Source organism: Candoia aspera, chromosome 2 (genome assembly GCF_035149785.1).
Source record: "Candoia aspera isolate rCanAsp1 chromosome 2, rCanAsp1.hap2, whole genome shotgun sequence".
NCBI lineage: Eukaryota > Metazoa > Chordata > Lepidosauria > Squamata > Boidae > Candoia > Candoia aspera.
In genome coordinates, this window is record NC_086154.1 from 108,304,056 (window position 1) to 108,329,725 (window position 25,670).

The 25,670-nt window shown below is 41.8% G+C and overlaps 1 protein-coding gene across 1 annotated transcript; it reads right to left on the reverse strand.

Annotated features, from left to right (window-relative positions):
- UBALD2 (UBA like domain containing 2) lies at nucleotides 1-25,670 on the reverse strand. Its single transcript, XM_063293003.1, has 3 exons — nucleotides 25,106-25,670; nucleotides 23,518-23,580; nucleotides 1-1,854 (listed from the first exon to the last, which is right to left on the reverse strand). Exons 1-3 carry the CDS (start codon nucleotides 25,223-25,225, stop codon nucleotides 1,534-1,536), a joined length of 504 nt encoding a protein of 167 aa, XP_063149073.1. The 5' UTR covers nucleotides 25,226-25,670; the 3' UTR covers nucleotides 1-1,533.

A 25,670-nucleotide genomic window follows, 5' to 3' on the forward strand; every position in this document is an offset into this window, starting at 1 on the left:
AAAAGTGTTTTTTTTTATTTTTAAATTAATAAAAAACCTTCAACCTGTTTAAGCAAGATTCTGATTTTAAAACCTAAAAAATGTAGAACCTCAACTCTTGGCCTGCCACTGGATTGAAGGGAGCATTCAGGAGCCTTCCTTCAACAGATCCATCTTCTGGAATAGCTCATGTCTCTGTGGTGTATATGCCTTTGAAAATTTAAGCTGTTTCCCTTCAGGATTAGCCTCCCCAATGCTTAAACATTGTCCTTTTTAAAGGGAATCAGCCTGAGAGTTGAAGAGATTTTTCCAAAAAGAAGGGAGGGAGGGAGGGAGGGAGGGCAAGAAAAGACTCATGGTAAGATACAAGTTTCAGTGATTTGGGATGTACCTGTTGCAGCCATCATGAAAGTTTCAATAGGCCAAAGTGGGGGAGTGTGGATAAAAATTTATATCCAAGTTAGAGCATCTTCCCCCTTCTTAAAAGAAAAAAAAACCAGAACAGAACAGAACAGCAGCAAGGGAGAAAAAAAAAAAAAACCCAGCCTGCACAGGGAGAAAGAGCTGGCTATCAAAATTATTTTGTTAGAGTGCACATATATTAGCTCCTGTCCAAGACATTAGAGCAAAAATAGACTTCTTATGTGTACACAAAGTTGTGGGCCAAACTCAACATGCTATTTGAAGAGGAAGCCCCCAAACTGTCTAATAACAGAGGCATTGTGCATTATTCCATTATTTCTTTCCAGATTCTCCTGTGGCCCACAGGAAAACTCTGTGGAGCAGCCTCTGCAGCAGAAAATTAACAACAAAAGAATCACCCCTAGCTGACAGAGAGGAAGGTGGGGTGCTGGATTCCTTCAGCAGGTTATCCTCTGTCAAACAGGCCCTCTGAAGTCCCCGTGTTTCAGCTGCAACTTCTTCCCACACCAGCCCTGGTCCCTTCCCACAAGGACAAGGGCAGCTATAATTTTGGGTATGTGGCTTCCTTCAGTAACTCATTGCCCAAGGCCCCTCAACCATCTAGCTGCTACAGGTATTGCCCCACCCCTGGGAACCAAAGGGAAAAGGAAAGGACAACAAAAACAAGGGAGCCCCAATTTCTAAGCCCTCCCTCTCCTCACGCACACCTACATGTTTCAAGGGAGGCACCTCTATTCAGTTTTCAACGCAGCTGCCTCTCTTTCCAAGCAGCGTTCTTAGAATACCACCTGGATCTTTGCAATTCCGTTGCTTTCATTTGTGATGTATATACATTAGATATATTTATATATTTATATATTATAGTTATATATTTTTTTCTTTTTAAAAAAGAGAAGAGACCAGTTATTAACTCTCCTGAAGAGCGGATAGGGGAAGAAAAGAAGAAAAAGAAGAAAAGGACCATGGGGATAACTGATGATATATCATCAATTTAAAAAAAAAAACTATAAAATATTCCAGTGCGATCTTCAGAAAAAAAAATGCCCCCTCCCATTTCCCATGCCTCCCTCAGATTTGCCATATCCTCTTCCCCCCGCCCCATCTTCTTTCCCATTCCAAAAATGTTAAGTCTTATCTCTGGCCATCCATTGCCGCCATGGCTTTCTGCTGAGGGGGCCCTGGCTGAGACACAGGAGGCCACATGGGCTGCTGATGGTGGAGGTGATGGTGGAGGTTGTGACTGGTTGGTGATGAAGGAGGGATCCAGGCAGGTTGGTGGTTGGGAGGCGAAGAAGCCCAAAAGGGGCTAAAGCTCCCTGGAGGAGAACATGCCATGGACGTAATAGGACTATTGCTGCTCTGGAGATTCTCTGAAGTCCGCAGCTTGGAGAACATTGCTAGAGCGTCTGGGAAGTTGGGTGGTGTGGCTGGAGTATTGCTGGGTGTGCACATCTGGAGAAGAGAGAGGAACAGAATTATAACTGAGGATTCCCACCATTTGATCAACATAGTACCAATATGGTAGCACCCAAGGCAATAAGAAACAGCATTTAAACCAGCCCCAAAAACTATCCTCCCTGAAGATCCGGTAGTTTTCTCTTGCCAAACACACGGTATCTTCCAGCCCAATCAAGCAGCTGAAAACAAAGGCTGGACCCCAAGACCCAAACCTAGTGTTTTCCCAGTGAATACTGAACTACAACCCCACTTCTTAACCTTTTACATCTAACTCAGGTGAACAGAGTGACACTTTCCTGTTCTATGTTAAAATCAATCCAGCTTGACCACCACCCTCTGTTACATATTCCACATTTGTTAGTGGAAACTGAGCCCCAAGTAAACATAACACTAAAAGCTAAATTCTTACATCATTCTTTTCATCACTCTTTCACCACCCTAACTAAAAGGAGGATTCTGAAAATGATTTTAAAAGAACACTCTGTCTCAGCACTGCTTAGATGGGAGGCAATGGAACCTGCATGTGTACTTTTGATAAGCAGAGCAAAGAATGGGATACTGTACAGTCAGTAAGTGGTCAGAACATTTTTTAAAGAATTACCAATTCAGTTAGCCTGTGAATTGCCCTTTATTTCATTCACGGTTGCACTGTTCCAATCCCTAATTTGGCAAGAAGCTTCTTATAATGTCAGATGTGGTTTGTGGTTCTTAGGAACTAAACTTTCTCCCACAATTCTGGGTGAACGAGGAAGGGAGAAAGGAGATTCCAGTTGGTGGATCCCTCATATTCAGAAGCAAGGAGGAGATACCCCTTGTCTTTGTAAATGCTGCTGGAGGAAGATAAAAGGCAGCAGCAATTCAGAAATTAATAGATGTTTGTCATAATCTGGCTCTAACTGATGCCTAATAGCTTGCTAGGTTTATCATCTGAGCATCCTTCTTGAGAAGCACAATTTACAGATGAGGAGGAAAGAGAAATTAAGAGCAGGAAAGAATATCAGGCTGTGGAAATGGCTGTTACAGCATTAGTCATGGAGAAGGGCAAGCTGCACCCGTTTAAACCAGTACAAGAAGAACTAACAGCTTGGCCTATCATCCTTTTTTGTCCCCTTGACCAACAGCCCAGGCACCAAAAGGCACATATTGCCCCTTTACAGCATCCAAGCAAGGTTTCCAAAGGATAGTGTTACTCTTCTGCTGAGGGAGGAAAGAACCAGCTTTCTCTCAAGCCTGAATTTCATGGCAAGAAAGCGTAGGACCAAAGCTTCAATCTGAAAAAAGCCTGAAGCTCTGCAACTCCATAATGAATCAGGGAAGCAAGAGTGACTGACTGCAAAAGTATTCATACTAAATCTAGATTCTAATGAATATATAATCGAGCATTAGAGGAGTTAAGTATTGCTGCCCAGATTATAAATAAATTCCAGGTGTCCCTGAAGCTGGTTAGTTGGTGGAAATTAAAGTTAAGTGTCTCCTGCAATTGGAGAGAATTGATGGAACATCTATGGATTGCAAATCACAGGAATAATCTAGCCACAAGGAAAAGTGTACAGGCTAGTCGTGTTGCAAGTTTTCACTGACCCACAAACACAAATAAAACTTCTAGCATAATTCCAAAGAATGGAAAAGAGCCCTATATGCCATCAAAATGAAGTATGCAAATAAGCATTAATGGATACATTTTGCATAATTTCCATTAACGCAATACCGTACTGTAGCACTGGTGACTTACAGTCATGGGCATCTCAAATGAGTAACCTCTCCCTTACCAGGGCATTTACATTTTCCTATGTGGAAGACTCTCTCTTGTATTCTGTATCATGACCAGGTTCCACCTGGGGGAGGTGGGGAATTCCTGGACTTGCCCTTGCACTATTATCGTATCTCATTAGCATCCCTTCCAGCCCTGGGTACTGCAGCATGCTTCTTGATTAAAGTATGTGGACCATCTAGCTCTTAAAAAGAAATGATACTTCAGAGAGTTCAGAAATAGCAAGATATGGTGGTATTTGGAAGTATCCATATAATGAAACACTCCTAATTAATTGCCCCATTTTTCTATCTACCATACAGTACTTTCACTGGGTCTAGGGCTGCACAGAACACTCCCTTCATGACTTGATCTGTGCACTGAACAGTGAGCTTTGGGTACTTTGCAGCAAAACCAAGTCATGTGGTCTTTGGTGTTTTGGTGCACACAGGAACCAATTCAAACGTGACTGGATGTTACTTCTGCTAACTCCTGGAACAACCAAGAGTCCAGGGTTTCTTTTCAGCTAAACTGTGGCTGATCCAAAACAGTTCAGCAGAATTTCAGTAGTATGATTGGTTCAGGTTTCAAAGAGAACATTTTCTGTTTTGTGCACACCCTAAATCTGGCCCCACTATTTTGCAATCCACTTAGATGCTCTCTCAAGGAACTTTTACCTAAAAAGACACTCTTGCAACTACAGAAATTCTGGTGAATTTAACAACTGGGGTGGTCCTGGGCCTCCATTCTAATTTAAGTTCTAAAAAGGGTCAACAACCTGGACAATCCAGTTAATGATAATAATGTCATTCCAGTAGGTGAAAGGGAGAGCAGGGTGTTAAAACTTTTAAGCTATCACAAGAGTCAATTGCAGCAAATATGGTTCCCCTTGCAGAAACAGTCCATGGAGACACAGCCATAAAATGACCGAAGCACCATCTTTTCTGTCACACTCTTTGCATTCTGTCATTCATACAGAAACTCATTTTGTGCCTGATCTTCGAAGGTTGTTATCTTCATGTATGGCAGCTTCACTCTGCATTAAAAACCAACTATTCCAGGGCAATTATACCCTGAAATAAAAATACACTCAATATAAGAGTATGCTTCAAGACTGCTGAACACATACGGTATAAATCTTCTGCCTGATATTGGTAAATGTACAACTAGAGCATGTTAAGAATTATTAATAAAGGTGTGGAATTGCAATTGTCAACAGAAGCAGAGGATGGGTATACATTTCTGGATCCTTAAACTGCAGGGCAAAGAAAGCCTGATTGGAACACTCCCCTTGCCTTCCCTCCTGCATGGGGCAGATTCCTCCAGAAGGCCCCCATCCCAGGGTTTAATGCCTCCACCCAAACTCTTTGGGAGGAGCCATGTTTTTCAGGTGATCCTACCTGGGCAGTTCAACACTGCTTTGGACACAGTCTGTTGGTTCTGACAGCACAGCCTGGACTTGGTCTTTCGCCCCAGCAAGTGTTCAGATCCTCTAATACCTTCTTACTCCTTTACTCTGTCTTCAAAAAGCTATATTTAAATCCTCAGTTGGAGGTGCACCAACCTGAAGCATCAGAGGCAGGCCTCCCAGCCTACACACCCTATTGTTCCCAGCGCTACCATCCAGCTTTCTTGCCAGGTGAAATTCACACAAGCCATCCCTACGCTCAAGCTATCCTTTGTTTTGAGGATGAGTGTAGACCTGCTGTATTCCATTTCCCAATTCTTCTATGTTGTATCAACTCAAGTTTTCTTTTCCTTTTTGTAAATGAAGGTGAATGCTCTCAGGCCTCAGACTCTTTTTCTCCCCCCCTTTTGGGACAAGGACACATTTTAGTTTGAATGGCGCACTAAGGAAACTACTATTTCATTCTGAGTAGTTTTCCACACAAGGCTGAATCTATAGGGTAGAACAAGGGTCCCCAACCCCCGGGCTGCGGACCGGTACCGGTCTCTGGCCTGTTAGGAACCGGGCCGCACAGCAGGAAGTGAGCAATGGGCGAGCGAGCAAATTTACAACCTGAGTGTTTACAGCCGCTCCCCATCACTCGCATTACCGCCTGAGCTCTGCCTCCTGTCAGAGAAAGAAGCCCATTGGCTGCTATCTCCAAACAGTGCAAAGAAAAAAGAATAAAAGGTCAGGAATCATCCCAAAACCATCCCCACCCTGGTCCGTGGAAAAATTGTCTTCCACGAAACTGGTCCCTGGTGCCAAAAAGGTTGGGAACCTCTGGGGTAGAGGACAGACACAGAGGAACTGTACCAAATCACTGCACCCCATGCATTGCCCTCATTCTTCCTATAAAATAAAACAGGTTAAAAAGCAGGTGGACTTATATTCTCACTAGTCATATACATTCAATGGGGTAAAGGAGGGCAAGTGTACCCATTTCCCAACCCCATTAAAAACAAACACTCCCTGAAACTCTTCCAGCCAAAAGAGGCTGAAATCCTGCCAATAATGTATGCATATTAAGCCTTGCCTCACCCATTATGATGCACCTGCATAATGAGATGTACCCATTATTTACACAACACTGTATTTCCTAAAAGAGACTCTGTCAACCAGTCTGACACTGTCTTTCTAAAGATATTATGTGCAATTACTTCATACCATGGGAATGGCTTCTGTATGTTTCCATTTACTTATCAAATGTTCTATAAGATCATTTCTATACACAAAGTGGGAATTGTACATCCTTTTATGAACTAAAATTATGGACTGGACCTCATTTGCCTCCCATCCAGTTGAAGAACAGCTAAAACAGCTTCCCATCACCTGGAAATATAAAAAAAAGTATTCATATTTTGTGTCTTTGGTCATATAAAACATGTCAGGGTATGACCTTTTCTTCAATAGGCTTATTCTGGGGTTGGTTTCAATTTCAACCTGTTCCACCAACCAGTATTCTAAATTTTTACTGAGCTGTTTCTGGACCTTGCATTAACTTGTTTTAGACTTCTGAAAATCCTGGGGTTCCCCAAGCTGAATACCTTTTTCTTACACATAAAAAGAGCTTTTGGGAGGGGGGGCTATGTAAGAGATCAACAATTGTGGAATAATTGTTATTTGTATATAGGATCAAGACAAGGATGAACAAAGTTTGAGGGTTTGGAAGCTCAGCTTCAGCTTCTAGATTATCTTAGTGGGCTGCAGGGTGCCATTATGATATCATGGAAGAGTAGCTGAAAACATCCAGCCCCCCCCCCCTTTTTTTGCTGCATGTGGGTTAAAGGGAGGAAAACTCTGGGAAGCAAATGCCTTCCATTCCTATCCTTAACTCCTCTCCCAATGCAAGAAATTTATGCCACCAACTTTCAGCATCAAAATGGATGACATTTAGTGGTATATTTCTAGGCCATTTAAATTTATTTCTTAGATATATATATACCATCTGATTCAATGTTCATGTTTGTAGGAAGCTTTAAGGATGGGAATAGAAGTCTCCTGCTACCAATCCTATCCTTCATTCCCTAATAGAGAAAAATGTGCCACCCAAAATTGGCCATTTTGCCCTCTATCTACATGGTCACTAGGAGTTGAAAATGACTTGATGGCATATAATCAATCAATCAGTTTAGTAGCACAATCCTATGACTGTGCGTGCGCGGGGGGGGGGTGAGTTGGAGGGGTATCTGACCCAAGGATTGCCCACTCATGATGTAAAGGAAGTAAGGTAGAATCATCACATTGATCTAGCTTCAGGCTGTGGAGATAATCACATTTTTCAACTTAGAGGATGGTATTACTAGTAGTTTTCTAAAAAATTAAAATCCTCATACTTTCAGGCAAAAATTACCGAGGAAACTGATCAAAGATTCTGTGAGGATTAAAGCAATTTGCCTTAAGGCAAGTAATTTTATTAAGTGACCTACAGTGTATTCTTCCAGCACCAATTTTACATGTGGTGCTCCACAGAGTCATTACACAATGTATGTTCTCTTTCTAACTTCCTTCCAAATAATGCTGTATACCCAAACCTATCATTCTGATCCAGACCACACACATTCATTTTTTATTCAACAAATCAATTTCTCTCTCTCTTATACCCAGTTGTCCATTCATCAAAACTGCTTTTCTCCATTGCTCCCATTATTACGAGCACAGGCTCATAAAGGAGATGTTTGGGGGGTTTCTACATCAAGCCATAGGATGTGATTCCATTCTGCATCTAATCATGGTCCCTGCCATGTTAGCATCACAATGGAACTGTATATTATTGAGAATAATGATAAGGTACCATAGAAAAAGGAATGTAGATCCAATTCCCCATCTGATAAAGTTTTGACTTATTTCCAAATGCGACCTTAACATTTATTTAAATATTACTGTGGAACTAATGAACGGTGATAGTAGATCACAAAAAGACCTTTTGTAGAAAGTAACAGACAAGCTGTTAAGTGTTTCATGGCAGAAGTCAGTTAGCCACAATATACCTAAACTCTGCACATAGGACACCATTCTCACAAGTTGGTGCTCTACCATATGTGCTCAGACTAAGGATTCCACTGATCAAGTGGGCTAAGAATTCTGAGAATTATCACCCTAACATCCTGAGAGACCAATGAGTTGGGGAAAGCTCTTAGAAGATCTCCTGCAGAAGAACAATTTGATGGTCTAACCTTTTACAATACTTTCACACCTTCGCACCTTCATTCTGTCTCACAGCATACTGATATTAGTATATGGGCTTTCATAGTGCTGTGTGAGAGTAGGCAAGTCACATTACAAATAAACCCAATTTTAAAAAATAAGAAAACATCATCTTATCTCAAAACTTTCAAAACACAGACCAATCTATTCCTCCCCCAATGTCACTTCACTACAGATTAAAAACAATTCTCTAATCTCAGGGAGCTGAATGTGTAAAACATATACTCTGGTTGCCAAGTGCATTTAACCTGGACCTGTTTTTGGTTTCACACTGGCGACTTTTAAAAAATCCCCCATCAAGCAGACCCAAAGTTTATTTTCAGTAACATTTGAAACTTTTATTTATTCATTTTTAAAAAGGGAGGAGGAGGGGAAGACAGCTTCTAAAAGTGAAGAGAAAATCCAACTACTCAAGCAGCAAGGAATATCTGTTTGTCTATTCATTCAAGCTGTATAGCCGCCCATCTCAACACGTGACTCTGGGTGGCAAACAATGCCAAAATAAAAGCAAAAATAATTACAACAAATACAAAAATTAAAATATCTGGCAGCTGAGGCAGTCATCAGAGCCCACAGTCATTAAATGCAGCCAGGAGACAGGTCCCTTCACACACTCAGGGCTACAGGCTGGGGCTGTATTGTGGACACGGCTTTCAGAAATCCCAAAGGCTGCAGACATTCTCACTTCTGCTGTTTATCCTGCCCGGGTTCCCTCTGCCACTTCAACCCCTGCCTCCATATTCTGAATTGCTATCCAACCCTTTGCCAGGCTAACAATGTAATCTTTCAAGGTCAAACACAAGGAAGGGTTCTAGGTGACTGGAAAGATGGTGCAAAGTGCATTCAACAAGCGTTAGATAGAGTGAAGGCGGCCCTTGAGTCAAGTTCGACAGCCTGGTGACTTTAGGGGCAGGTCCGTGTTGTTTTCCCAGCAACAATATGGAAGCGGTTTGCTCATTGTTGTTGTTTTAATTCCCAGCTTAGCTTGCGGCCTTCAGATTTCACAGCAACCTCCCAGCCAAGTGTTACCTGGGCCTGATCCTGATTTCTCAAATCATCCAAGGCTGGCTATGTCTTGCCACTTGCTTGCTTTCTAGCCATGCTTAACCCTATTTCTTCAGGGTGGTTAAAGGTGTGGTTCTTTGATGTTCGTTATTCTTTATGGTACCAACTTGCCCGGTTTCCAATACCAGAAGAGAAAGCTTAAATTCTGGGCAAATGCATCCTTAATGCAAAAACTACAGCTTTGCTTCATGAAAAGAAGGGTCTGAGGGGGTCACGTTGATATTCTCCCCCCATAAACACGGCAGCAAAAACAGAACAGTACATCAAGAAAGACAAATTAACGTCCAACACGAAGAACAGCTGCCCTCGCTAGAAAGCCGGGGCCATGTCAACAACAGCACAGTGACAGAGCAGCACCGTTACCACAACAAAACAGTTACAAAACAAGCCAACAGTGGCTCCTCTGCTCTTGCTGTACTGTTTCCCCCGCCCCCTGGCCCCCCAAGGCAACCACTGTAGTCATATAACTGGGCTTGGAGAAATCCAACAAGAAAGAGTAATGTTTCAGAAGGAAAAAGAGATATTCAGAAAGATTTTTTAGGCTATAGCATCTCTGTCTGGGTATATACACATAAACACATACGTATTGGTGTGGGTCTATAATAGTGTTTCTCAACCTCGGCAACTTTAAGATGCATGGACTTCAACTCCCAGAATTCCCCAGCCAGCACTGGCTGGGGAATTCTGGGAGTTGAAGTCCATGCATCTTAAAGTTGCCAAGGTTGAGAAACACTGGTTTATAAAGATGTGTGCAAACAAAAATAGAAAGAATGCAGCTGCTTTTTAAAGTTTAGGAACAAAACAAGCTTTTTGCAACCAGTCATGTCCATGATCTCTCTTTTTCCCAGCTATGACCCTTCAGATAAATGCCTGTGGGGTGGGACTGGGGCAGAGTTGGCATGCTAAAGCAAAATCATCTCTTGCACTTGTAGAATGAATAATCTAAGACAGCCTTCCCCAACTTGAGGCCCTCCTGAAATGTGTTGGACGTTAAGTCCCATAAGCCCTTGGCAACATGGCTGTATCATTTATTTACTCAACTTATTATTTATTATTTACTCAAATTATCTGAAAGAAACCAGATTGAAGAAAGGTATTTAAATCAGATCGGGATATAAGTGTAAAATTATCTTATCTACAGACATATATTTTATAGTAGCCTGTCTGAAGGGCTCTTGCAGCTAAGCCACAGTTCTGCTAAGTCAACATTATAAACAGTAACTTGCCCATGGCAAGCCAACAGGAGGGAGAGGACGTCACTAGATCTGGGCCAGAAGGCAATGTAACAACTTGGTGTTGCAAAACGTAGAACATCAGCTCTGTGATATTTAGACTAATCGTATTAGCAAGCCTCAGACTGCTTTCCCGTCCCATGTACAAACAAATTCAGACAGCAGCTTGCATCATCACAAATGCCCTGGAGAGGCCAAAACAAAAGGCTGCAGAAGCCTTCCCCTCATCAAGCTTCTTTACTTCCTGGTAAGCTGTAACAACTCCCTGTCAACATTCTAATTATATCTTCTCAAATACACACTTTTTCTACTGTAGTTCTCAATTACAGGCCTGGTGCTAGGATGATGGGTTTAAAAAAAAAAAAATTGGTGACATTACACCTCCTTTTTCCAGTGGGAGGTGGGGAAATGGTGAAGCCAGGTTCAGAAGGAAAAAATGTGGATTATTCTCCATGAACAAAACGAAAGAGCAAGGAGCTATAGAGTAAAGGTGATGGACTAAAACCAGGGAAAGCTAGATTCAAGTCTGCCCTCAGCCATAAAAGCTCACCGGGTGACTGTGGACTGATCACGCTCTCTCGGGGCCCACCTACCTCACTGAGTTGTGGGGAAAAAACAGGAGGAAGAAGTGCTACACGTGCTGCCTTGGACTAATGAAATAAAGGCAGGGTATAAATCCAACAAATAAAAGTGAATTAATACATGGGTGCATGTGGAGAAACAGTAAATGCCTGGAGGGAAAAACAGAGGGTACAAGCCAACCAAAGACTAACAGAAGACTGGAGGAGAGAGAAATATTGGCCCAAACCCTGTTCCTCAATCATTTTTATTTTATATTAAAATAGGTGATTAAAGTGTATGATTAAAAAATCTAGCGAGCCCTTACAGGTAGCCTTTGATGAGCAAAGGCATCCAACATGCTATCCAGACAATTCACTTTATTTGCATGAATATGCCATTATAGCTCGTGGAAGTAATTAAAATAAAAAGGATAGATTGCCTGTCCCAGCTGCACCACCCCCATCCTCCCATCTAGCTGGTCTGCCTGGAAGCAGCAGGCCGAGAATAGGAAAAACGGGGCCTATCACAACAAAGAGGTTTCGGCAAAGCGGAAGCTATTGCGTAATGCTCCACATCCGTGACTCAACCTTCCTGCTTGCCCTATTCAAATATCAACAAAAACAATTCAATGGACTGAGTTTTGTGGCACCAAAAAGACACCATCACTAAAGTTTATGGGACGGCTAGTCTACCACAGTTCTCTTTGGGATTTTTTTCCTGCTGCAAAGAAGAGGGATGTTTAACAGAAGTTGCTCTATTCCCCAACCTTCTCCAAATATATTGGGTTACAGCTCCTATAATGCCCAGCCACCATGGCCAATAGTTCAGAGCACCAGAAGGCAGAACTAAGGCTAAATAGGCAGAAGAACTAGGCTTGGCCTCTCTTGCATAAATCAACTTAATTGCTCACGGAGGGCAAAGTCTTCTTTAACAACACCAGGAGACTGAAGCACATAAAGCAGTCCAAACAAGGAAAAATAGCCCTGAGCTTGCCAGGTCTGTCTGTCTTTTTCTTTCTCTCTCTCTCTCTCTCTCTCTCTCTCTCTCACACACACACACACACACACACGCATTTGTATCTATGCACAGACACCCACAAACATCACAGTTATCTTTATTTCTGGATCTTGCCCTGGAAACTGCAAAACTTCCAACAGCATCAATAACCAAGGAAATATTAATTAGCATTTCTTGCGTGAAAGCATTTGTGTGTGCCAGAATGATCACGTTACTCAGCTCTGGCTTTTTGTAAGTCCACACTGTGCTATCACTATCTATGTGAGAAAACATCCATTTGAACCTGCAGCAATTCTGCATAATTAATATATTGTAAAATAAAATACCTTTATGGATTAAAAAGGGCAAGATTGGCATATATACTGATACTGACACACACCTCTTCCTAGAACAAACCAAAAATGGCTAATGGGATGCAAATATGCAGATGAGACACCCAGCAAAATGGGGGGAAAAAACCAAACCAAACCAAACCAAACCAAACCAAACCAAACCAAACCAAACCAAACCAAACCAAACCAAACCAAACCAAACCAAACCAAACCAAACCACAGACTACAGTATAGCTGGAGGGTAAAATTAAAAAGTTCAGAAAATGGAGGATTCCTACATAAATTAGATGAGCTTTTTCTCTGCCTAGTGTGGCCCTTTCAGTGAATTTCTGGATGTTTGAAGATTCCTGTCTATAAGCAACTGATAGCCATGTCCCATGGAACTGCAGCCAAATCACACCTCCCTGATACAGGTGCACTATATAGTTTTATGCATTTGCCATAAAATATTTTTGACTCTTCAAAGGTCAATTGTACAAAGGGGCAACCTGATCTTCTGCCCAGAAGGAATGTGCTCATTTCACACCAAGTTCCTGCTGTCCCTAACATTCAGGAAATGTTTTGCGTAACACAATGTCATTCTGAACCACAGCGGTTTGCAAATGTTGGAATGAGTTAAACAGAAAGCAAACATTATACCACACTATTTGAGGTCCAAGCCAACACTAATTCCCAGATTATTATGGGTTGGTTGGTTGTTTTAGCCGGAAAGACATTTCAGTGACATCTGGCCTCAGCAAAGGGTTTTCCTGATGTTGTTCTTTTGGCTTTGGATTTTGTTATCCAAGGAAGGAACAAGCCTCTTCTTCCCATCAAAGACCACACAGAGCTCCTCACCGGCTGCCAGGTTTTGACTTTGCATTTGGTCTTCTTGGGCTGCAGGATGCAACCTTCCAGGCCTTTATAACATGAAACTGCAAAGTGCAGAGCACAGTATTTATATGCACAGTACTCAGTGTAAAAGATTCAAGCATGGCTGAACAGATTTCAACATCACCCCTAACATATAAATTAAATTATTCATTCTAGCTTGCACCACTTCCTATTTATCAATCTAATGGTCTCTGGCCACCATCCACGAGCCTCTTCAGCAACCTCAATATGCTATTGCTTTTTTAACACAATTTGCAGGTTGGTGTAATAGAGCAAACAAGTAGTTGTGCTGGACTGTGATCATTCAAAGCCCATGATTCAGGAAGCGTGATTAAAGGCAAATTCTGTTTAATTAATTTTCAAAGAAATTTATTTGGTAAATAAAGCATTTGCCTTTGCCATATCCATTTATATCGTTCCTGCTCCACCTGCTGTGAACTGCGCAAGGCAGTCAGGCTCCAAACCCTTGTATCCCGCCAGGTATAGAGTCTGTATGGCCACACGATCAGTCTACTAAAACCGAAGCAGGGTGGGTCAGTGGAATAGCAAATTTCTGCTCTTGTACCAACATACAAGCGCTTCATACAAAATGACCTATAAGAAGGTCAAGGGTTTGAGTTTCCAAACCGCATTCCCAGAGATCTACAGCATATCTATCAGGAGGTGAACGTGACCTCAACACATCCTGAATTTTCTATTTTTCAAGCCCAAAATGAGAAGTCATAGAATCAAGAGTGGAACTCGTTGGCCTAACTGTCCCTTCCAATTCCTTACTCAGTGCAGGTACCCAAATTAAAGCATCTCGGATCGATGGCTGTCTGATCCCCACTTGAAGACCTCCAGTAAAAGGGGGCCCACTACCTGTCATAGTAATTGCTCTTACTATTGGATTCCCCACCCCCCACCCCCAAATATTCATCCAGAATCTGCCTTCCTGTAATTTTAATCCATTATTCTGTGTCCTAAACTCTGGAAGGAAAGGAAACAGGCCAGGCCTTCTGTTTTTGCCCCTTGTTAGCATTTTGCCATCTTCACTTGGCAACTGAAATCCTGATGTTTTTCTTTTAACCTGAATGTGTCTAAAATGGCACTTTTTATTATTCATAGCATCCATGAATCTCAGTTCACTCAGTGTGAGAAAGGCAAAACTCAAGATCAACCAAGATTCATCTAAACCAGTGGTTCTCAAAGTGTGGTCTGGGGACCCCTGGGGATCCTCAAGACCCTTTCAGGGGGTCCACGAAGTCAAATAAATACATATTTTCTCATTTTACTTTCTAATAAGAGTAAATCTCTCTCTCTCTCTCTCCATCCCACATAATCAAAGCTCTTTGGGGTCCTCCATAATTTTTAAGAATGTAAAGGGGTCCTGAGACCAAAATGTTTGAGAACCTCTGATCTAAACAATTCCAGTTTACCTGTATGTTCACTTCCTGGGTAACCTGCCCCTCATTCCTTCTCCTCAATGTGTCCTTTTTCTGTTTTCAAGTCTTCACTAAACTTCTTGGCTTCTTCAACTATCTTCAACCCTTAACTAATCTTTCAATGTTACCTTGATAAGAAGTAGGGCCTTCTTTTATGCCCCATCTTCCTCCTTAGTTTGAGTTGAGACTAAGAACCAGAGAGGGACTGATTAACCCTTCATTCCATCTCAATAGAGCTGGTCTATTTACTTTTCCCCACCTGTGATGGTGCAACCAGAATGTAAAAATGGCTCAGTCTTCATGTCTCTTTTGAGAGAGAAGGGAGAATGGCCGAAATGCTTTTTCCCCCTCAGTTTCCTTTTCTAAACACCAAAGTCATTACCAATTTGCTGTTACCTGTGTGACTGCAGGCCACTGACTGTGACCATTCAACTATGTCCTAGTCCGTACATCAGAATCCCCCCTGCTCACTTCCTTATCACTAAAGAAAGTGCAGGACAATTTCCCCTACTGATGCAAAAAACATACACGTCTCCATTCTGCCATTTCTTTTCTCCCTTACCTGATTACAAGACAATGATGATTAGCAGGGGATGCTGCCAAACCCTCATTTTTGCCTCTAATCTTTTGTTCTTTGTTTTGTCATTAAAAAACCCCATTCCAGTTATGAGCTAACCCAAGGTAACTTCCTGTTCCTGACATCATTTGTCAATTCGATCTCTGGCCTGTCTTCTAACCACAAACATATTAAATATCCTTGATATTTTAAAATAATCCCTTGGGGGAGAGAGTGTGGAGTGGGGGGGGGACTACAACCCTTAATTAGGTTAGCAGTAGTAATACCATAATGGACATGCTGACACAGAGTATAATGAAAAAGCTTGACTCTACTTGCTATTTATACAGCACCAATAATGTACACACTGCTTTACAGAACATCATAAGTAAACACACAAATGGCCCTGCCCCACAGAGATTACCATCAACATTTCAACATTACAGCAAGGGAGGAGGAAGAAAAGGGTGAGACAAGAAAGAGAGAGTGCAGTCAGATGGAAACTTAGGCCCTTGCTCCTGGTGCTGACTCTGCCACAAATATCTGATATGCCCATCCTAAGAGCACAAGGGCAACAAATGGACTTCTGGTTTGACCAACACACATCTGCAGCACACACACAACATCTGAAAGTCTACTCAGCCCCAACTACTTGAAGTTTGTTATTTGTGGGATAAATGGCCACCTCAATAAGGAACCAAAGCTTTTGGAGTACACCCACCCACCCAGAGCACTGCTAGATTTATCGAACCTTAGTATTAAAATGATACAATGCACAACCCCCCACCCCCAAACTCTCTTTTTTGCTCATACCCATGTATGCAGCTATATTCAAAGCTAGCCTAATTGCACTCAATAGATAAATAGACCACAAGCTGACTATCTTGGGGGCTGGAACACAAGGGAAAACAGCTGAGCTTTAATTTATGCCCCATATTTTCAACACCATCATACTATAAGAACTCTGTAATATAGCTCCCCCATCTGCAAATGACTGTCCTGCTCATTCACATTCAGACACCAATCAAATCCAAGGGTCAAAGCTGTGACTTCCTTATTTCTATAACCTCCCTATAATCACTTATTTAAAATGTATTTTTACTCTGCTTGTTAATAAAATCATTCCAAGCAAGGTTACTCTGCCTGTTTGTAAAAAGATAAAAAAGCTTTTAAAAATGCAAAACACACAGACACATAGAGAAATAAAATAAAACAGAATAAAATAGCCAGTCTAACAAAAAGGTACAAATGTGTGTAAGTTTAGGTTGCTATTAGTATGTGTGTGTGCGAGAGAGAGAGAGAAATTTGTAACCTGACTTTTTACCAACTGGCACTTACAATAGCTAACAACTAATTATATTAATTCTCCTGAGTTAAAAAAAAATCATTTTCCTCTGAACCTTAAAGGACAGATGAATTGGCATCAGGCACATGGACCTGAGGACATCCCAAGTCAGGGTAGCAAAAGTGCCTTAAATCTCAGACACCCCTCCTAATTTTAGCTGGCTGAGAAGAACACAATTCCCAGATGACAGTCCTTGAGATGCCCTATATGGCCTGGCATCAAGTTATATAGGTCAACCCCAAAGTTTTTTGACTTAGGCCTGCAAAAGCAACGGGATACATTGGAACTATTTTAAACCTCTTTCCGCCCTACACCAGGCCTCTATCCACTTTATTCTGAACGTACTGAAGCTTTCAAAGGGTGCCCCACAGAGAGTGGGTCACAGTAACACAAAGTGAAAGTTATCAATCTTGGATGACTTTGGTCAAGAGGAGTTTTATGATGAGGGAGTGAAGTTTCCAGCGAAACCAGTATTTGAATCCAGCCTGAGGGTAACTGAGCTGCAAAGGCCTTTACAAATGCAATTGGTGGCTAGTTGGAGGTTATGACAGTAAAACAACTAACCTATGGTCTACGAAAAGGCCATAAGGCAAATATTCTTCTGATGCAGGCATGTGAGTCTCCATTGCATGTTACTTCACTGCATATTACATTGCAGTATCACAACATTAAAAGTAAACTTAGGAGGGGCCAAGAGAACATGTACTTACCTCTCTAAATTCCAGCTAAGAAAATATAACTTTTGTCATCTGTATAAACTATATTAACTAAGCACATTTGTACCACTTTTTACTATTTTAGCATCCCATTCACCACCAACTTTCTACTGTAATATTAATGGTCACTGACAGTCCTAGGCAAGCCTACAGTGTACCATTAATATTACAGTAGAAAGTTGTTTCCAAGAAAGGAGTACGTGTAAGAGTTCACTGGATTGAGCATGGAATAATGGATTTTTTCCTGAGATGAAATGACACAACTTTAACTGGACACAACTTTAACTGTCTGCCATATCTATGAAAAGAAGTGAAATATAAATATATATACATATACATACATACATACATATATATATATATATATATATATATATATATATATTCATTCATTCATTCATTCATTCATTCTGTGGTTGTATAGTTAGCAATCTAGTTGTATCCCTTGGCTGTGTCAGAGCAGTCTTCCCTAACTTGTTGCTGTCCTGATATGTACATAGTAATACCCATAACCCCTGGTCAGCTCCTATAAGGATAGGGGAAGATGGGAATCGCAATACAATGTACAATACAACATAGCCTTCCTTTAAAAGAGCATATTTTTTAAGGAAGGCTATGTTGGAACCACCATGTTTCATTTGACTGTAGTTCCAGAGCTGTCCTTCTATACTGGTGGGCTGATTTCTCATGCATCGAGACCCCCAAGACCATGAGACATGCACATGCTTTAAAGCTATATTTAAAAGTATGTTAAAAAATTCCCACCCTTTCTACTAATGTTGGCTGGGCAGCCATTACACACCCCATTTTTCCTATCAGAAAAGTGTGACAGGTTGGTTGAGATAAAATTAACCCAACATCTCCTAATCAGTTCCATGACTGAGCAGGGATTGGAACTTGGCCCTAAACTATTATTTCTGCACCACATGGATCCTCTTATGTTCTCTGAGACTCTAGAATCATCATTCTAGGGCTAATGGGGAAGAGAAATAAAACAGCACAATCCTTCCGGCTCATGCATGTACACTGAAACTGGGTAGAAAAAAGAAACTACTATAAATCATGGAAAACAGATCTTAAACTATTCAGATCTTAAAAGTGTCCATGATAAGGCTGCTTTTAATCGTTCACTTTCAACTTTTAAACCCAGATAAAGTTAAAACAAACCCTAAACTTACAGAATTGGATTCAGCTCTTTCTCTGCTAGTGAGAGCATCTCCTGAACAGAGTGGAAAGAGGAAGAACATAAAAAAGATCTTCCCTTCCCTTGCAGCAATCCAAGTCCTCCTGATGGTCATGGGTTCAGATACACTAATGGAACAATGGAAGCCAGATGAGGGAAGCAGTGCAAGTTCTGCTGGCAGAGACTGGCTGCCCTCCACCCTCCAAAAGGTAATGGAGATCCTACTAACAGAGTACAGGGAAGAGATGGGGACAAGCATGAAAAGGCTGTACCAAAAGCTCCATTTCAGCTCCATGTAGGTATGAAGAAAAGGTCTCCCACCTCACATTCTGCCTGTGGCAAAATGGAAGAACCATGTATTGACTTTTACTTCACACCACAACACTCCCCAGACCAGACTCTGTCACCAACACAAATAAACTGTAGAATTCCTTTGCATATTAAGGAAGACCTTTCTAGATAAGAAGTTGGCCACAGATAACACGCTGGTTCTTTTGGAAGTCAAAACATAAATAAGACACTAATTTATGTACTTTATCTTCCTTCCTCAGCTTGGTGCCCTCCATCTTCACAGCCCCATGGCCATAACAACTGGGCCAAGAAGCTGGCCATTCACAATCCCTAGAACTCACTTCTTACTCCACCAATCCAAGGACATCATGAATTCTGGGGCCCTTCAAGGGTCTTGTACCCCCATTTTATGCTATTTATGTCAAAGGGGGTCATAATTTGGGATTTCAGCAATTGCAATATACAGAAAATTCATCTGAAGGATACAACTGGCTCAGGTTTTGCAGGTTGAATACATTGGATCATACACTGGCCTTAAATTCTGTATCACCAATTTTTTAGCAGCTATCAGCTTTTTGTTTGAGGAAATTTTAGGATGTGATCTCTATTACACCTTGCAATCAAGGCTTTCCCACCCAATTTGCAGAAAACTCTGATGAATCCAAACCCCTTCAGCACACGGTGGAAAAAAAGGGCATGATTTTCACTGGGTTTGCCCTCTGATTTTTTTAAAAAATCAACACATTCTCTCCCAACAACACCAATGCCCTATCAATATGCAGAGATCCCATCCCTGACTATTTATTTTGTTTGATTCAGTTTACATCACGGCATGAAGGTAATCTATTATGTCTCGACACAAGTAACTCATTTACCCACAACTTATCATAGATAGAGATTTTCCCTCTATAGGTTTTTGTACAGCATCTTTGCAAGATTTTCTTCACAGTATACAGTAATCAGCTTCACAGTATACAGTAATCAGCTTTCTCCAACATGGCAGCCACCTGGTTTTTCATTACAGTTCCCATTATTCCTTCCTACGGGCAACAAATACCTGTCTGATACCTGTAATTTTTTATTTTTCAAATAAAGCATCCCATAAAGTTTCTCTTAGGTTCATCTTTCTTAATTCTCTTCTCTTCACAAACTATGAATTTTCCAGTTCATGTTGGGGAATGGAACATAAGCAGCAAAAATGGAATACAAAACCAGGTACCACATTTGTCTGAGAAGCAAATGAGAAATGTAGTGAATAAGGCTTGGCCAAAGGGAACAGTCACAGGGCAGATCATAACTTGAACATTAGTTTCCTGATTAATGTGTAACTGGTTATAAAAAGATAGGGGGAGGGAGGAATTGTGAAGATAGCCTCGCAGAGGAGACAGGATATCCTTTGTTTGCAATCTCTGTTAAACTGTCCCTGGCAAATGCAGGAACTGTGAACTCTTCTAATGCTCAGCAGTTGGGAGAAACATTCCAGAGCATGCAAGAATGGGCCCTGCTCTCGCATTACCTTAACGTTCACAGGCAGTTCTGTTTGGCTGAAATCTGCATCTAACAAACAGAGTTATGAATAAATGGGAGGTCCTGGCAAAAGACAAGATGCACACAAAGGAGAAGAAGGGGTTTTAAAATTGCCAGATGGGAGGATGGATTTCTTCTGCCTGTTGCATATTTTACTCAGTTTGGGCTTTTCTTGTGAGTGTGTGTGTGGTGTGTGCGCGTGTGTGGGTACTTTAAGTTGCAGATAACAGTCAGTTAATAGCAGTAACCTCCTCTGGGGGATAAAAAAAAAAAAGAGAGGCAGAAATGGATTTGTTAGCAATATGCGCAGAAGGATACCCAGCACCAAGGACTGGTTATAAAACTGATGAAACGGGCTCAACTGAACTAGACTCCCCTGCTGTGTGCTAAGCATTTCAAACACCTTGAATCAAATCGGAAATCCTCCTTCGTTGAGTTGCACAAGGGGCTGCACAAGATAAAAGGCGCCTGAATATTCTGAGCTGACTTTGGGTTGGGATATTAACTGAGACCTCCAGCTTTCACTGAAATTCGATCTAGCAATTGGATGCAAAAGGGCACTGTCAGCTCCCCTCCACACTAGCAACACCTGTTCAGAAATGCAATATAAAAAATGCAGCCCCTCGGGAAACAAAGTGGGCTGCCTCGGAATCGCTCTATCCCCAGGAGGCAAAAAGCGCCTTTCAAAGGCACTCAGCCCCACAGGCATTTTGCTAACCCCTTCCTACCAACTGCTGCCTTGCTGGTCCATCTTCACCAAGGCTCTTTCCCTGCAAGGCACAGACCTCTTGGCGCAGAAGTTCTGCGACTCTGGTTCTTGAACTGCAAGGACTCCAATTGCCAAATAAGGGCTTTAAAACAGAAATGAACTAGTGTGGCAGGAAAAGCATGAGTGGTAAGTGGGGAGAAGGTAAGCAGGAAGGGACGTGGGGTAATGGATAGTGTGTGAATCCAAAGCATCCATGCAATAGCATTTTGAAGGAAACACTCTAGCCAGGAAGACACCTAATTCATAATTGCTGCTTCCAACACAGGAAAAGTCTTGGAATTTGGGCTGAAATTGCTTTTATTACAACTTTTGTAGGAATGTCCACTTTCAGCAGGAAACTCATTCTGCAGTCCCAGGTACAGAATCCAGGGTGATGACCTCCCTACCACAGCTTTGGAATCATTAGGAATCATGGAAGTCAACCAGTCCTCACTGAGGACAATGAGCCTTTTACTGGGGAAGGGCTAGGATTCCTTGCAAGTCACACAGGAAGCTGCTCTAGGATGCTGTACCCATGTTTCAAGTTCAGTAGCAAACCTGAGATCTACTTTCACATTTAGGTTTAAAAGAGCATGCTTAAATTAGCTCACTGGCTGTTTGTTTTAGCTTCCAGGGCAGTTATGAATCATTTGTCACCACTTGGCAATCACATACAGACCATTTATCCCTTATACCAGTTTCTTATTGCCAAGCTCGAATTTTCATGCCAACATTGTACAATCATTTTTGCAGAGAACTTCACGGGGGGGAGGCAGGGAGAAAGCAACTATGCATAAACCTGGGATTTCACCCCCCAGGAATATAAATAGAACCATAAAACTATATAAACAGATACAAATATTCTGAAGCCATATTATACTGTCTGGAAAGGCTGTCTTAGACTGCAGAACTGCTACTATTTTTCTAAGCCAAATGCGAAGTTTTACATTAGAAATCCCTTTTTTTGTCTAAATGATTGGCTCTAATAAAACTCTGCTGATATTGCTATGTTCTAGTTCCCAAACTACAATCACCCATGTACGCCATGCCCAGCATCATTCCTCATGTAAGCATTGAAAACAATGCAGGACTTTTTGATAGAACACCAGTTGCAGAATACTGAAATCTGACAGTAGCAGTCGTCAACTTCAGAAAATGCAGAAAGTTATTTTAAAGCTCATTATTTTCTATATAGATTTATTCTTAAAAAGACTTGTAAAAATAGGCTTTTTAGACAGCCCTCTGCTGCAACCAGTAGTCACTTAGATGTTACCTTATTTACATTTTTCTAAACTTTACAATATATAACTTCCTAACATAAATTAAACTTTCTCTTTAACAAATACTTCTAAAGGAGAAATACTGTCTTACAACATGTCGTTATCTCAATAAATTTAAGATTTCTGCATCATCTAGGCAAAATATGAAATCTAACTGAAGTCTCCATTTAAAAGCATACATTAACAAACAGATAAATGTTGAAAATACAATTACGTTGCTCTGAGAATAGAAAAATCTACATTAGCCAACAACAGGCAAGCACCATTAGAATTCTTTGAGAGATTTCTTCCTAAGTCTTTCTCACTTCTAAAGGTATACATAGGCTTACACAATATACAAGAAGTGAAATGCTGCAGCTTAGACTGTATCTGTTATTATCCTTGCACACAATGCTAGTTCACTTTCCTAAAAACAAATAAAAATCCTTTGCTTGCCAAAAACCCCTGCCCTCAGCCAAGGTCACATAAAGTTTTGCTCAAGTTTAAACGAAACACGTTAATAGAGATGGGGAAGGGGCCTAAAGCTTGCCAACATTTCCTCCTTTCTCCCAAACTCGCTGGATTTTAAATAATTATGGGGAATAAAAATGGTTAAACAAATCCATATGAGGTAAAGACAGAGGAGGAAGGGAGGAGGGTGAGAGAAGCAGAAGTCCCTGTTTCCTGGCAGACATTTTGGCTCTTGTTTACATTTGCAGTCTGTGTTTCTCTTGTTGCAGAGCAATATGGCTGTCTGTAGAGCTGACAGCTTTGAATGCACAACCACTGCTGGCTGCAGGATCTTGTTCCCTCCCAGTATCAAAGGTTGTGTAAAATTATGCAGACGTTGCATATCCAAGACAAGGAGTTCCTCCTCATATTTACATGGCTTGACAACTCAAGCACTGCTCAGCATGGTCTTTCATTTCTCCTTTAGATGTGCTTTCCAAGTGTATGGAAAAAGGCTAAGGATAGTTTTGATCTGTTCATGGAAACAAGGAAGACCCAAGGTATTAAAAAAAAAAGGCACACTAGCACATCCCGATGTAAATTTCCAATGCCCACAAAAGGAGGGGGGAGAACTGTGAAGAACACTATGAACCTGAGAAGTTTGAACTACTTACCATTTGATGATGGTGATGGGTGTTGGGAATGTTGGTTTCTTGAAAAAATGCACTCAAAGCCGTCTATGTTTAAAAAACAAACACACAAGCCTACTATTAGAACAAGGAGCTACAACCCCAAGGGAAAAGTCAAGTTGGAGGGCAGGAATGGCAACGTATTTTTTTACAGAGATTCTTGACCAGCCCCAATACTTTAGCTGTAAACAAATAATTTTAAATTAACAGAGTCCATGTTACTCCCCCACCTTTTTTTAAAGTATTGACCTAGGACAATGCTAATCTTTCCTCTCCCTTTGGTGAAGGAAGGAAAAAAGGAAACCACAAACAGCACAAGAAGACAATGTATACATAGGTCTTCATCTTCAGCCTCAGCTAGGTTTTCTAACCCACAAGCCAAGAGACCACAGCAGCTTTTTCTAGCTGGGTGCCATCCTCCAAATGGGAATGAAGTGAACTGTAGTCCAACATAGTACGAACAAAGCTGGTTGGGGAACATTTTAAAATGCAACAAGAAAGCCTCTATCTCTAAACTTAAAAACCAGGACAGAGGAACAAAATGTGTAGTTTTAAAAGAAGATGTGAGGGGGGGGGATTGGCTTAATGGAAGCAAAAGACAAGCCAACAGCTTCTGTAAGTAAAATGCTGTGTCCAGCAGAAATAGACAAAGACACTTATCTTGTTGATGCAAAGGGCTTGGCTGAAACCAATCTTTTCCTCCTCCAGTCTTGTAAATCAAAACAGAGCACATGTTTAAAACACTGTGGCTAGAGCAGGGAAGGATTCAGCCATATGTAAACAAAGGCACTTCTTTAAAAGCAAGAATTTCTAACCACATCTCAGCACGCAATCTAGTTTCTTCTCTAGGTAGATAAAGACCACAGGTACTAAGAAGCAGATATTAGCAGGCCTAGTTCAGAAACTGATGTCCCCACTGCCTCCCCAAATAACGGGGGAGGGGGGGACAGTCTCCTTGATACTCCTTTGCTACCAAATCTGGTGCCTCACTCAGGAAACAAGTGAAGGGGGATGGGTGGGCAAGATAAGCCTTCACACTCAGCCACGGAACGGCCTACTCTTCGTTTTTTAGAGATATTTGCACTATCCATGGAGGAATATTTTTAAACAGTTTATTCAATCTGAATGATCAAATTAGCCTGCCCACAAGTAGGCTGTGTGATCACGCGTTCCGCACTCTCTCTGCTTGGCCAATTCAAGAATATTAATGTTGTCCACCCGCTTCTTCCCCTCCCCTTTTTCCCACGACCAGCAGCAACAACAGATTAGTCAACACGCAAAGGCCTAGCACATTCCTAGCCCCGGAAGGCACTCATTGTAGAAAGAAACAGTAGTTATTAAAATGGCTCTGATGGATTGTTTACATGCCCAGTGCCAAGGGAAAGGCTCCCCCGTCTTACTCGGTGGGGGGCAGGGCAGCAGAATATCCCTTCAACCACCGTCGCCACTGACCCCAGAACAGAAAAATTAGGAAGGCAGGGGAGGGTGGTCGTAGTGATTCTTTTTCGCCTCCCACGAAGAAAGGTAAAGTGGGGGGGGGGGGAGAGGGAGAATCAGAAAGGCCGCAACGCACCTCAAACTGCCAATGTGCAGCTTGCAGTAGCTGCTTCGCTTGATCCGCCGCACAGCCCGCAGCCAGCACGAACTGGTTAATCATGACTTGATGCCGAAGCTCCTCCATATTCACCGACATGGCGAAAGAAGCGAAACCACAACACGGAACGGAGGAGGAGAGCCGAACGCACTCAAGGTGGTGGCGGCGGGAGTACGTGTTTTGGGGGAGGAAAAAATCGACAAAGGCTTCTTCTCCTTCTCCTCTTCCACCCCGAAACGCCAGGCAGCTTCTTTATTCCGGAGGATTTATGCTAACCCTCGCCGTGTTCGAGCCAAGCCGCCTCTCGGCCTCTCTAGCTTCAGTCGGCAGGAACAAGGCTATGTTGATATTTCCCCTTCCCCTCTCGTAGATCCTCGGCAGCTAAACCACCACAAACAACAGCATCCAGGGGAGGAGCATGTGGAGAGAATCGGGGTGGGTAGGGGGGAAGCCGGAGGTTCCTCAACGTTCAATTCCACGCTTTCCTAGACCGCTGATTGGTTGCTGCAGTATTCTCTGCGTGTATGAACGTTCGATTCGAATC